Raw genomic sequence first — 15,009 nt, forward strand, 5'->3', positions numbered from 1 at the left:
TCTCCTAGCAGCTAGCCAGTGGTTTTATTATTTATTATATGAAAAAAATACCTTATATATAGGGATATTGGAGTATAGAGATCATAGACCATATAAGTTGGGAATGAATATATTCTTGTGATTAATTTAGAGGTAAAATAATGATTTTGCAGGAGGATCCTGAAAAATAGACATGCTTCTAGAAATCCCAGGTTCTGGGTTGGAAATTAAGTAGTACTCAAGAAAGCCTATATATTCAGTGGAGATAAACTTTTTATTACATATTTATTTACCATCTCCTGGGAAATGCAAGACTATCACATGTAATGTAATAAACAGCTTTACACTTGTAGAGAGGGTCATTATATAATAATGTTGTCTATGTTTAAGCACCTAGATGGTGCCTATTCTATTAAAGAATGTATGTTCTTACATTCCTTTATAGCATGGGAGGGAAACCTCCATCCCAGAGGGCACAATCCAGTCGGGTTTTCAGGATTGCCTCAATGGATATATGTGTGAGATCTATTTGCATGCAGTGGAGGCAGTGCATGCAAATAGATCTCATGCATATTCATTGGGGAAATCCTGAAAGTCCGATTGGGTTGCAGCCATCGAGGACTGAGGTTGCCCACTTCTGCTTTATAGTGTATTAGTGGAACAGGTGAAATATGTGCCTTAATTTAGATGTGAACACTGACATCAGCCATAGGGATGGTGTACGTATTCACACCTAATTTGCTTAAACACACATGTAAATTATAGCATTCTGCAATTTGCATGTGTAATTGATTACCCTACCTGTGTTCTGCCCAAATGTTTAGCTATGTGAACGCTGTCTTCCAACAATGCACTATTACATTTAGGGCCCTGTTTATTAAGCCACGCTGTAGGTGCACAAACATTTTAACGCATACTAAAGAATTAAGCACGCGCTAATGTTAGAGACACCCATAGGAATATAATGGGTGTCTCTATTGTTAGCATGTGCTAAAAACTACTACTACTACTACTTAACATTTAGAAAGTGCTACTAGGGTTACACAGCGCTGTACAGTTTAACAAAGAAGGACAGTCCCTGCTCAAAGGAGCTTACAATCTAATGGACAAAATGTGCAGACAATCTAATTGGGGCAGTCTAGATTTCCTGAATAGAGGTATAATGGTTAGGTGCCGAAGGCGACATTGAAGAGGTGGGCTTTGAGCAAGGATTTGAAGATGGGCAGGGAGGGGGCTTGGCGTGTGGGCTCAGGAAATTTATTCCAAGCATAGGGAGAGGCGAGGCAGAAAGGGCGGAGCCTGGAATTGGCGGTGGTGGGAAGGGTGCAGAGAGAGGGATTTGTCCTGTGAGCAGAGGTTTCGGGTAGGAGCGTAAGGGGAGATAAGGGTAGAGAGGTAATGAGGGGCTGCAGATTGCGTGCATTTGTAGGTTAGTAGGAGAAGCTTGAACTGGATGCGGTACCTGATTGGAAGCCAGTGAAGGGGGTCTTTACAAAGCCACACCAGCGTTTTTAGCTCACGTAAAATCAGCTGGTGGTAAACGCTGAGACGCCCATTATATTCCTATGGGCATCTCAACGTTTACCTCCAGCTGACTTTAGCAAAAAATGCTAGCATGGCTTTGTTAAAGGCCCCCTTAGGGCAGCAGTTCCCAAAACCTGGTCCTGGAGGCTCCCCAGCCAGTCAGTTTTTAGGATATTCATGAGAGAGACATGTATGCGCAGCTTCTACTGCATGCAAATCTCTCTCTTTGATATTCATTGTGGATATCCTGAAAACCTGACTTTCTGGGCTGCCTCCAGGACCAGATTCAGGAACCACTGGCTTAAGGGAAATTTGCATGTATGCTTTCACGTGCACACATAAATATATATATGCCATTATTCTAATCATTTATATGTGTATTCGCATATAAATGTTAGCGCCTGTAGCGTTACCCCATAAAGCCATACTTACTAAGATTAGTGGAAACCAAAGGACATCAGTGCGTTCTAAATACCGTGCAGCCTATAGGAACAAAATGCTATGGACATGCTAATACCCATTAGTACAGGCTAAGCTTTAGCAAATGTGGCGCTAAAATGAGGAAGTACATGCTACTTGTTTTTTTTTCTTAATTGAGTTTTTGAAAATATGCAATCATGGCGGTAACCAAACAGCAAATGGAAAATCAAATTTCACAACAGAAATAAAAAAAATGATATTAATAAAAAGAATACAAATACAGATCCAAGTCCACACCAGAGAAAGTTACATCCAAATGTGTGTTAGTAATCAAATACCATTAAGAAAAGTGCAGGTGCATGATAAAAATTAGACCCAATTAACTATTCTAACCTACTGAGATATTCATTACTAAATTATGTTCAAGTATTACTCTTTACTAAGGCGCAGTAGTCCTAACGCAGGACTAGGCCACTACCATGGGACATGCTGAGGCATCCTGTGATAGTTTTTTGATTACCACACACTAATCCACACCCCCAAAAATGTTTTTGGTGCAGGAGGCGTGTCTTGGGGCAGAGAGTAGGCATGCCCTCGCTAATCGGGTATTGCAAGCACATTACCTTGTGCTATCCAATTAGTGCATGACCCCTTACTGCCCCTAAATAGGAGGCAGTAAGGGGTCCCAGCGTAATGGCCACTCGCTAATGGGGAATTAGCGCGTGGCCATTAATAAAATAAATAGAAAATCGGCTATTTTACTGGCCGACTAAAGGTGGCTGCAATACACGAGAAGCCCACATGCTAAAGGTAGCACAGGCCACCTTTTAGCACGCCTTAGTAAAGAACCCCTAAGACTTTTTTCCAAAAGAAATGTCTCCAGTTGAGAAGGATCCAAGAACACAAAACCATTTCCATCTAAGATAATCATACATTTACAAAGAAATGTTAGCTACTTGTGATAATATGCACTATTTCCTCTTTTACCCCCCCCCCCCTCCACTTTTTCACAAAGCTGTGCTAGTGGCTGCTGGTGCAGTAATGCCAACACAGCCCATTCAAAGTGAATGGGCTGCGTCGGCATTATCGCACAGCTTGTAAAAGGGGGGGGGGGTAAGTGTGTGAATCAGAGATCTCAAAGTTCATCTCCTTCACAATAATAAACTTCAAGTGTAGTTGTCTGTGTCCAACATTTTATTTAAATCAATAGTTAGGGCCCTGTTTACTAAGCCACGCTGTAGGCACGCAAACTTTTTAGTGTATACTAAAAATTAGCACACGCTAATGCTAGAGACATCCATAGGAATATAATGAGTGTCGCTATCAGTGCACGCTAATTTTAGCGCACTCTAAAATGTTAGCATGCCTACAGTGCAGCTTAGTGAGCTACTGCAATGCAGATTTATGCAAAACAGTCCATTAACTGTTACCACATTACCTATATGCAAAATTGTTTGAATGGTCTAGTTATATTTATTTTTGCAACATTTTGTTGCCTGATCTTGTGGGCCATTTTTTCTACCTGCCCATGCTCAAAATTTGTAGTAATGCATACTACAAAAGCACAATTTATTATGCAAACCTCAAAGAATAAAGTAAAATTGCAAACTATAAATATCCACTCAGGTGTCATATAGACAAATGTGAAATACATCACCTAAAATATGAAATCATAGTGGCATAATTGCACTCAAGGATGTAAGATAGGTATATTACTTCAAAGTTACTGTTGTTCAATGAGGTAACAATGATTTTTTATACATTTTAGGGAGAATCTGGTCCTTCTGGTCCTGCTGGTCATGTTGGTTCTGTTGGGGCTGCTGTAAGTAGCACTGTAACTCCCTTTCTCTTGGTCAAAAAATAAATTTTCAGGACAATTGGAATTCCCAGTTTTTGTAGCTACTTTCTAATATTTATTATTCCATTCCAGGGTGAACGTGGTGAGGACTGGTCCCGCTGGTCCCCTGGCTTCGCTGGTCCTCCTGTACGTATCAAGTAAAAAGATCTTTCTTCTTCATAAAATTATATTAAGTGCTATTGTAGATTGTATCTTGGTAACCCTTTCAAATTTTGTACTGAACAGGGTGCAGCTGGCCATGCTGGAGCTAAGGGTGAAAGAGGTGTTAAAGGATCTAAAGGTGAAGTTGGCCCAGGAGGTCCTGTGGGTCCTGTAGGTTCTACTGGTCCAGCAGTAAGTAAATTAAATGTGTTTATCAAATATTCTGGAAGACTCTTGCAAGTAGTGTGATCCAACTCTTTGGAGACCCAATAACTAGAATTTGGAAAAACATTAGAGGACAGACTAACATTTCTACAAGTCCAAAGGGGCCGATATTCAAAGGGACATATTCAGTTAATGGTACTTGCCGGACAGTTCCAATGAATATGTCCTCTGACCCCTAGACACTATCCAGAGCAAGGAGATTTGATTAACAGGAGATGGCATACATCACAAGGCTGAAACCACTCCACCCAAGGAGGTTTTAATTCTCCCCAATGCAGCCACCACATCTTGGTGCACACACACAATGTAATTGATAGAGTGACAAGTTTCGCCTACTAGATAATTAGTCAAGCATGTTATGATAGCAAAATAGGCTGATTAGTGGTCTGAATATTGCTTCCAGATCATCACTGAAACCAGATGTTCAGTACCTGCCAGTATTCGGGTACTGGCACTGAATATGCGGTTTCATTTCAACAATGGGGCCAGCATTTTACTTAACCACTGTATGCCATGGTTAAATATTGGGCCCAGTTCCCCCCAATATTTAAAACCATTTAACCATCCAGGAATGGCTCCTGGCCAGTTAAATGGCACTTAACCAGCTATCCAGCAATATTCAGCAGGAGATAGCAAGCTATCTCCTGCTGAATATCGCCGATTAGTTCTTAGCCGGTTATATTGTATGAAACCAGCCAAAGATAGACCTGCTATTTCGGTGGCCTAATTTGGCCACCAAACTTAACTGGTGATGCACTGAGTATTAGCAGATAGCCGGTTATACCATGCGATATAACCAGCTATCTGCTATATTCAGATTGTCACCGGCTAAGTTTGGTGGCCAAATTAGGCCACCCAAATAGCAGGCCTATCTTTGGTTGGTTCCAACTTAACTGACCAGCGCTGAATATCGACTTGGCCGTTTAAGTTGAAACTGGCCAAAAATAAACCGGATATTCAATGCCAGTCACTGGAAACAGCCTGGCATTGAATATTGGGGCTCAGTGCTGACCACGGGAGGCAGCCTGGCTACCTCCCGTGGTCTGAATATTGGCCCCAATATGTTTAAGATTGTAATGTCATTAGTATTTATAGAGGCCTTTTTAGTAAAGCTTAGCACACACTAACAGTATTTGTGTGCGCTAATTCTATGAAGCCCATAGGTAATATAATGGACTTTTTAACATTTAGCGCACAGTAATGTCCATTAGCATGTGCTAAGCTTTAGTAAAAGGGTCCCATTGTTTGTTATCTTAAAAATGCAAAGATAATCAGAGTTATAATACCAAAAGGCTAGTACCTGAATTCTATTAGCAAATCTATAGTAGTTTCATGAGTAGCACTCACTAGGACTTCCATGGATTTGAGTGTGAGTTGTCAGTGCTGCAAGACTCCAGCATTGCACCCTTTTACTTTATATGAAGAAAGCTCCCCTGAACATGCACTACACAATACATAGTGTCTGAAAGGTGCAATAGATATGACTTAATGGAGGTGTGCCTAATGGTTAGTGTAGTAGGTTGCTGACCTGTCGAACCAGGTTGAATTCACTCTGCAGCTCCATGTGACTCTGGTCAAGTCACTTAACCCTTGTAAGACCAAAATATATTTTATTGATGAAAACCAATTAAATATGTATACAATAGCCTGACACAAGCCGGGTTTCGCCCAACTGGGCTGCTTCAGGGGCTACACAATAATCCTTTACTATTGAAATATAATGATGATAACAAGGAAAGCCGACTGTAACTGATATACAGGAAATCACCTTGATTCTATCTTGAAAAAAACAGCTCATCCAGAGATGCCAAAACCATAAAAGTTGACATGAAGTCAAACAAACAGCCTCTTGTCTCTGAAGCGCTTGCATCCTTTACTCAAATGATCATCATTAAACAATAGCAACTAACTCCAAGGTCAATATGTTTTATCATGCACTCAGGCACTTTCAGAAGAATATTATACAACTTGTGGATATTTTTATTGAGTTTGAGTAGGAGCTAACAGCTGTGGGATTGTCTTATCAAAGCCAACTAATACTATATTTATAGTAGACCCTATCACTAAGAGGTAATGGATATTAGATTTTACATAAAAGAACTCAAGCAATTGCTGACTTAAATCAACAAGTTTTGTGAATGTAAACTGCTGGCCATTCCACATTTATCCCTAAACTCACACTCCTTACTTTTTAAAGACTTTATAGACATATACAAAAGTTGTAAGTTGCTAAAAGAAAAATGATTTAGTGCCCTTTATTATAAATTATTATATTCAAGAAATTAGGGGCCTTTTACTAAAGCTTAGGTGAACTAATGGACATTAGCACACTAAGGGTCCCTTTTACAAGCTGCGTTAAAAGGACCCCTGTGGTGGCATTGGTGGTGCAGGTTTTGCCGCATTGTAAGGCCCCCTTTAACCTCAGTGGGTAAAATAATTATTTTTTAAATGGAAAATGGCCATGTGGTAAGTTAAGCATTTGCCGCACGGCCATTTCCTGGGGGGGAGCCCTTACCGCCTTCTATTTAGGCAGCGGTAAGGGCTCCTGTGCTAACCTCGCGGTAACTGGGCATCACAGATTACTGCTGGGTAATCCCCCGGTGCTAACAAATAAAATTATTTTTTGAGCACCGGAAATGGCACGCAGCACACTCCAGCACAACCACCGGGCTTTGGTGGTACGGTCAATTTGCCATGTCCATTGCCCTACCGCAACTTTGTAAAAGGGCCCCTAAATGATGGGTGGCCTATTTTATACCAGTGGCACTTAGCTCACGCTAATGTCCGTTACCATGCTAAGCTTTAGTAAAAGGGCCCCTTAGTTTGTTAAAAGTAAGGACCAAAAAGTAATCTCATTTAAAAATGAGAGCAACATCTATTTGAACTTTGAAAACATTTCAACCTAGGTGCTGATTTATGCACCATAGGATGTTCTAAAATAGCCACTGATTTAGAAAGAGAATCCTAGAAGGTTTTGGGGAGGAAGTTATCAATGTGGGCTAACCGTTAAGGTTTATTTTATCACAAGGTCATGCTATTTGAGCACAGGATCTCATTGCATAAAAGGGGCCCGTGCTAAGATAGCACAACATGTGGTAAAATAAGCCATCTTAACAGTAACCTGTGTTTATTAGTTATTTGTTACATTTGTATCCCACATTTTCCCACTATTTTCAGGCTCAATGTGGCTTACATAGTACCGTAAGGCGATCGCCAATACCGGTATGAACAAAAACAGAGTGATGTTGTGGTAAAGTTCATGTGTGACAAACACATTGGGAATCGTAAGGAGGAAGAATTAAGTTATGTCCAGTACGAGCTTTGGTTTTGTTGTGATGCAGGGTTAAGGCATTTAAGTTGCATCATTAGGGTATGCCTTTTGAACAGGTTCGTTGATATCAACTTGGATTTTATTAAAAAACATGATGCTTGTGTACTCTTAAAAACAGAGCTGTGCATGATTCACATACTAAAGGTCTGATTTGTCATATCTTTCTGTTTTCCTTTGTGTTTTCGTTATTTTCTGTAGGGGCCTAGTGGTCCTTCAGGAGCTCCTGGTATTCGTGGTGAAGTTGGCCCAGCTGTAAGTTTTTGTTTGCAATGATTTGCCACTTTTCTTCATTCTATGGTCTCTTACGGGAAATTTGAATTTGCTTTTTTTTTCTGCTTGTTGACAGGGTGCAACTGGCTTCCCTGGAGCTGCTGGCAGAATTGGTACTGCTGGTCCCTCAGTAAGTATTTAGAAAATTGACTGAGAGCAATACACGACAAGGTTAATAGATTGAAACAGAGGACGATGAATCATGTGGAATATAGCCCAAGTTGAGTACTTGATATCACTGAACTGCCATTAATTTTTTTAAAGTATTTTTCCAGTTTGCGTACCGCCATTTAAAGATTTCATTTGTTTGCTGAGGCTTTCATAAAAGGGGAGAAATTTGCAAATGCCTCAAAGCTACCTTTACACTTAAAAGAAAATATTCATTTGTGAGTGAAATAAACCTTTGTCCAGTCAGGAGAAAGTGCCCTTATGGCTGGATTGGCCAGTTTAGACCTAAGTGTTGAATCCTATTTGATAGAGGTGCACAAGATCAGGCCTCAAGGTCTGCAAATAGGTCAGGTTTTCAGGAGAGAAGTAGTGTGTATGCAGATCTATCTGATGTATACTCATTAAGGATGTCCTGAGACCCTAACCTGTGAATGAACTGTTCCACTCCTGCCATAAAGAATGGGATGGACATAATTAACTGGTGTCACAGATTTGTGACTGCTGCTCTGAAACAGAATGAATGTGCAACACCCATGGGTATATATTTGATTCTTTTTTATTTATTAAAAATATATCACCTTACCAAAAATCCATCCAAACCAATTTACTATATTATCAAAATTATCAGTAATACTTTATAATTAAAAAAAAACCCAAACAATTAAAAGTCTTAAAAGATAATAAATAATGTTGATTAACTGTAACTATTCCACACCATTCCATCTGGCCGATCAACACTTGAAAATACTACAAGAAGACCTTTATATGTTTTCTACATATCAACAAAGTAAGATGTATCATACAGAACCTTCTTCAGAGCATCCACTACCCAGTTTGGCCTAGCCCAATGTTTTTCAAGCCAGTTTCGAGCTATCTGTAGCCACTCAGTTTTTAGGATATCTGCAATGAATACGTGTGAGAAAGATTAACCATAAGCTGCCTCCAATGCATGTAAATCTATCTCGTGCATATTTAGTGCATTTCCTGCAGGAAATGGCCAGGCGGCAAGTAAAGCACTTGCCCCACGGCCCATTTCTGGGGGGGGGGGGAGCCCTTACCTCCATCCATTGAGGTTGCAGTAAGGGCTCCCGTGCTAACCAGTCCTGTTCTCGTATCACCAGAAAATAGGGATTCCCAAACCTTTCCTGGAGACCCCATAGCCGGTCCACTTTTCAGGATATCCACAATAAACATGCATGAGATCAACTTGAATATGCGGAGTCTCCAATCCATGTAAACTGATTTCATGCATATTCATTGTAGATAGCTGTAAGACCAACTGGCTGCAAGGTCTCTGGGTCAAGTTTGGAAAGTCCGTTTTAAATACTTTAGTCCATTTGCTAGATTTGGGTGCACTGAGTAGCTATTATAGAATCTTCAGCCCACTAACCCCCAAGAAAAACTGAACTACAAATCCTTGCATGCAGTGAGGTCACATCTGGACTTGCCATACATGCCAAACTGTTCTGTTATTGCCTGAATATGATCACCCCAGCTCAAACCACAATTGTGATCTTAAAATTAACTGTAGCATTAGCAGTCATTTCTCAATAAAGTTCATTCCTGAGAATTTACCAGCTTCATGAAGGTTTAGTGTTGGAAGACTCATCCACTCACCTTACTGTTCACCTAATTTCGGTGCCACTTACTGAATTCGGCCAAAAGCTCTTTTTTTTTTCTGCTTGTTTCATTTGGTGATGACATGCAACAACAGCCCATCCTTTCTAGTTAACAGGAAAACAACTTCAAAGGCACACAGTCACAACCGGTAACGCTACTAGTGATCCCCAGGTCTAATCCTCATTTCTTGCTTAGAAAGTGACATTGGAACACTAAAATTAGTGCAAAGGGCAATTTGTCAGCACTAAACATTTCCATCAGATAGCTTTTATTTGAATTACATACCACCCTGTTTAGAAAGCCACACTAGTGGCTGCTGCACAGCAATGCTGACATAGCCCATGCAAATTGAATGCCCTGTGTCTGCATTACTGCACCGACTGCCACTATCGCAGCTTTGTAAACAGTGGGGATAGATAATTCCTCAAATGTAAAGTATTCCAATATACCATAATAATAATGTTGATTTATTTCAGGGCATTTCTGGGCCACCTGGTCCTTCTGGTCATGCTGGTAAAGATGGACCTAGAGGACCACGTGGTGACAGTGGTCCAGTTGGTAGTCCTGGTGAACAAGGTCCTGTTGGCCCGTTGGGTCTTCCAGGTGACAAAGGTCCATCTGGCGAAGCTGGTCCTGCTGTAAGTCACTTCATATGTTTTCTGATGTTTCATAATAATTTTGTCACTTAAAAACCTGTTATATAATGTTTTTGCTGCCACACCGTTGTTTCCAATTACAGTATAGTACAGAAATTTTATACATAAAGTTAGCATTAGAACAGAAACACTGTCCCGTAGCTTTATAGCATCAGAAACTATAGCCTGGATATTAGTCAAAATAGAAATATTTAGTTCATGTAAGACCGTCTGAATACTTAAAAAGCAGTCCATTGCCTTCTACAAATTTTATTGGATTATCCCAGGTGTTTCTTATACATAAGAAACTTATACCCAGAAAACTTCCTTTACATGTTAATTCACCATTAGTGTGGATTCACTTAATGCCTCCTGCACAAGTGACAGAGTGAACACTAACTACCGTGCACTAACTCCAATGTGTAATCTATATCCAATCTCTACTCATAACCCACCCAGTCCCCACCCCATCTTGTACTAAACTGTTAACATGGAATATTTAGCACACTGGCTATTTAGGAGGTAGTAAGTGGACCTGCGCTAACTGTGAAGTGCCGATTAGCTTATGGTGTGTGCTGAACGCTACTGTACTTTGCTCTTCATAATCTTTTCCACCCATTCCTGGCCATTTCCAACCCCTAACACCAATACTCTTAACATATAAATTTGTGTGTGCTAAACAGTTACCAGACTTGTGCGATAGCAGTTACCATGGCGCTAATTTGCCTGTTGACTGTCTAATGTACTTAGTAACAGGGCCCTTAAATGTTGAGCACAATATTATAAAATTGAGACAAAGCCCCACTCTAAACAGTGTTGGCTAATATCTGCATTCTTTCCTTCCTTTTTGCTAAGGCGCTCCTGGCAGTTCAGGCCCTTCAGGTGTTCTTGGTGCTCGTGGTATCGTTGGTCTGCCCTGGTACTAGAGGTGAGCGTGGTCTCCCAGGTGGTCCTGGAGGAAATGTAAGTACATTTGATTAACTACATTTTATAGGCAGCATAGTGAAAACAAACATTCCAGCAAATTGGAGATTTCCTTTTATGCTATTAAGTAAGTTTATACTACAGAAATTTTTCCCACTTTTGGCAAAAGATTTTAAAATGTTCCAGCCAATATTCAGCCAGTAGTGCTGAACTTTTTTTTTTTTAACGCTCAACACTGTGGCTATAGTGGAGTAGATGAGTAGCCTAGTGGCTAGTGTGGTGGGCTTTGAATCCCAGGGAACTGAGTTCAACTCCCACTGCAGCTCAAGTCACTTAACCCCCCCCCCTATTGCCCCAGGTCAAAAATAAGTATCTGCATATAATATGTTAAACTGCTTTGATTGTACCCACAGAAAGGCAGTATATCAAATCCCATCCCCTAAATTAGGCATGTCTAGTTGCTGGCATTGAATATCTGGAAGTTATGTAAATCTGGTCAATGTTCAGGTCCATATCTGCATACCTATACTGAGGCAGTCCTTTTTATCCGTTACCTATAGGGGCGCCAGCACTGGCTATACCATGGGCCACCATGGCACTGCCTGGACAGTGGTGCGGTGGTCAAAGGAGATATTCATTGGCCCTGCTCAGTCAAGTGCTGCTGAATATCTCCTCCCAGCCTGCTCAGTGAGATTTAATGGGGCAAGAGCCTGCCCTGCTTGGTTAATTTGTTTTGAATATTGGGCCCATTCTGCTTGTCAGCTTACTGGTACCTGATGACACATAAGGAGGCAATGCTTGACTCAAAATATGCCAAATATATGTACTATTGACATAGGGCCTGATATTCAAAAAAAGCTGTTCCTAAATTGTGCCCCATTTTCAACAAACTTAGGAACCTAAAATTCATTTAGCAGCTTAAATGTTAAGGCCAGAGATTCAAAGTATCTGTGCTCCTAAATTGGCCTCTTTGAAATTGTACTAGGGCTAGGTGCCAACATTTATGCTGAAACTGGTAAATTTTCAAATAGGCCAATTTAAGAGCGTAACTCTCAAATTAGGAGTATAAATCCTTTGAATATCAGGCCACAATGTTATACCATGTCTACATACTTAGGGTCCCTTTTACAGAGCAGCGGTAAGCCCACCGCGGGCTTACCGCTCGCTCTTCCAGGACTACCGCCAGCCCAGCGCAGCTGCCGGTGGTAGTCCCACCCTAAGCATGCACCATTTCCAGGTGAAAAAGCAAACCCCTGGAATGGCTTGCATGGCGGTAACCTGGCATTAATTGGGCATTGTCATGTGCTGGCCTGGTTACTGCCAGGTTAGCGTGGGAGCCCTTATTGCCACCTCAATGGGTGGCAGTAAGGGCTCTCTGCCGCATGGCCAAGTGGTAAGAGTTCTCTACTGCATGGCTATGCGTGGTCTGGGGGATTTTTACCTGCTGTGGTAAAAAGGCGCTGGCGCACGGGAAAAATGGCCCCTGACGCTAGCGCAGGGCCCTTTTTCCCACAGCTTAGTAAAAGGACCCCTTAATGCATAGTTCTTTCTGGAGATCGAAGAAACAGAAAGAAGAACCAAACTTTACAAGTCACAGAGTCCAAGGAAGAGCAGAAATGATCAAGGAGATGGATAACAGATAACAGGAATCACATTGAAGTACCTTTATTCAATGACCCAACACAGCATGTTTCGGCATTTACCTGCATCGGGGTTTCTTCAAAACCTTTTGTATAATTATTTCTCATTTTAATCAATATAGAATTCAGAGAAGGTTCTCAACCTTTTATTTTGCTCCTAGACATTCAAGACCCCTTATGATTTCAACATGGCCTTCCTCCTCAATTGTACTTTTGCGTTTAGCTTCTGGAAGTACAATTGAGGAGGAAGGCCATGTTGAAATCATATTGAAATTAGCTTCTCATATGCATGAAAGAAATTATGCATAAGGGGTCTTGAATGTCTGTCGGGGAGCAAAATAAAGGTTGAGAACCTATGTTGATTAAAAAGGTGTAATTATTATACAATACATTTTGAAGGATCCTGTTGCAGGCAAATGTTAAAACATGGCTGTGCTGGGTCATTGAATAAAGAATCTTCAGTGTGACTCCTCTGCATCTGTTGTCCACCTCCTTGGCCGTCTCCACTCTTTCTTGTCTTTCTGGAGTTTTACAAAAAGAAGCAGCTGAATAGGGTGCACCATTTGGAGCCATGGCTTAACTAATATTTTGCCCAACATAGCACTGACAAGAAGAGAGCATGAGGGTTTGTTTGGTTCTCCTAATCAAAAAGCTGTTCCACTGCCCCTGTTAACAACTTGTAGCCTCTTTCATGATAACGTAGCAGATACTGAGAGATTAAGACCAAACTGGACCATTCTGTCTGCCCAAATGAACACTTAATCTTCTATTTGAAACTCAGCACTAACTGCAGTCCCTCTCCCCATCTGTCTTAGTAGGAAATGAAAACAAAGGAATTTACTTTATCATATCTTGTTTTCTTTATAGGGTGAAAGTGGTCCTTCAGGTCCTTCAGGTGTACCTGGTCCCCGTGGTACTTCTGGTCCAGTTGGTTCTATGGGTTTGAATGGTGCTCCTGGTGAAGCTGGCCGTGATGTAAGTCAAATTCTTTTGTAATATAGAACTGTGAATACTTTGCCCAGAATTGTACAGTAAAACCTTTCCCGTTAATTTTTTTGGACTGCCTATGTAGCTACCGAACAGTGTTCAGTTCAGCTGCTGGAAGTCATCTGGTAATGTTTGTAGCTCATAATTTGAGTTAAGAGGTAACACATTAGAAAATAGCATCAGTGCTACAAATGCATTAATGCTAATGGCACAAAGAATGCATCAGGGCTTACCACTGGAGGAGAGAAGGTCCAGGTGCATCATTTTTATGCATAATATCTTCAGAAGAATATTTTGAAAATAATGTTTAAAAATACCAATAACTCTCATAGTTATGTTTCTGGTCTTCTTCATGGATTAATCAGCTCAGACAGGTTTCAGTTTTGCAACTGAAGCACACAAAGTCATGAAGCCACAGTAGAGATAAACTTTGACATGGAACGGAATGCCTTTTATTTCCACTTTCCTTGAAAGCATTTCATTTATTTTTCAAATCAAAACTCTAGCTACCGCAGCAGCAGAAATACTGAGGCTATCGTATCTTAACATTCCACTTTAAAATCATTTAATATATATTAACTACACAACAATGCATGTGTGAAGTTCAAAGTGCAAGGTGTAGGACAGAAAGAATCTTACCACTAAAACCATGAAGCACTATCTTCATCTCAATGAAGAAAAAAGTAGCAACGTACCCCTGTTATACCAGCGAGCAATAGTTGACAATGCTCAAATTTTACAATGTTTAAAATGTCCTACTGCTGCTCATTTCCACTGTACATTTTTTAGATGCAATTTGTGTTATTAACAGCTATCAGGTGCCATTGTGTGACTTGCACCTCCAGTTAGACACACCAATGCCTCACGCTGAGTGCCAATTCTATAACAGCTTCTGTGCACCATGATGCCATTATGGGAAAAAAATAGCATAAAACCAAATTGGTATGCCTAAATGTAGGTGCAACACAACAAACCAGAGTATAAAAAAAGTCAAGAAGGATATGGGAAGTATCAATAATTAGGTGGTGATAAAGGAGAAATTCTCAGAGTAATAACTCACCCAAGCGGAGTGCCACCATAAGGTCAAACTACTCGATAATCACATAGGCTGGACAAATTCAATTTAAATCTGTGCGGGGGACCATCACATGTTAATACATAACAACATTCCCAAGCACAACCTCACTTCTAAAAAAAACTAATAAATATATATTTTTTTATGTTGTGAAGGATCTTCAGAATTAATGCAACTATGCTGCTTAGTAAACAAGTTTCAGGCAACAAGGT

The 15,009-nt window shown here is 40.6% G+C and overlaps 1 protein-coding gene across 1 annotated transcript in view; it reads left to right on the plus strand.

Annotated features, from left to right (window-relative positions):
* COL1A2 (collagen type I alpha 2 chain) overlaps nt 1–15,009 on the plus strand; it is an 83,022-nt gene that overhangs the window by 50,565 nt on the left and 17,448 nt on the right. Inside the window, 9 exon segments of the mRNA XM_030200610.1 lie at nt 3,692–3,745; nt 3,854–3,907; nt 4,007–4,114; nt 7,677–7,730; nt 7,825–7,878; nt 10,013–10,178; nt 11,027–11,085; nt 11,087–11,134; nt 13,603–13,710. Coding sequence (XP_030056470.1) covers nt 3,692–3,745; nt 3,854–3,907; nt 4,007–4,114; nt 7,677–7,730; nt 7,825–7,878; nt 10,013–10,178; nt 11,027–11,085; nt 11,087–11,134; nt 13,603–13,710 — 705 coding nt within the window.

The sequence above is a fragment of the Microcaecilia unicolor genome, chromosome 1, assembly GCF_901765095.1.
Source record: "Microcaecilia unicolor chromosome 1, aMicUni1.1, whole genome shotgun sequence".
Lineage (NCBI taxonomy): Eukaryota > Metazoa > Chordata > Amphibia > Gymnophiona > Siphonopidae > Microcaecilia > Microcaecilia unicolor.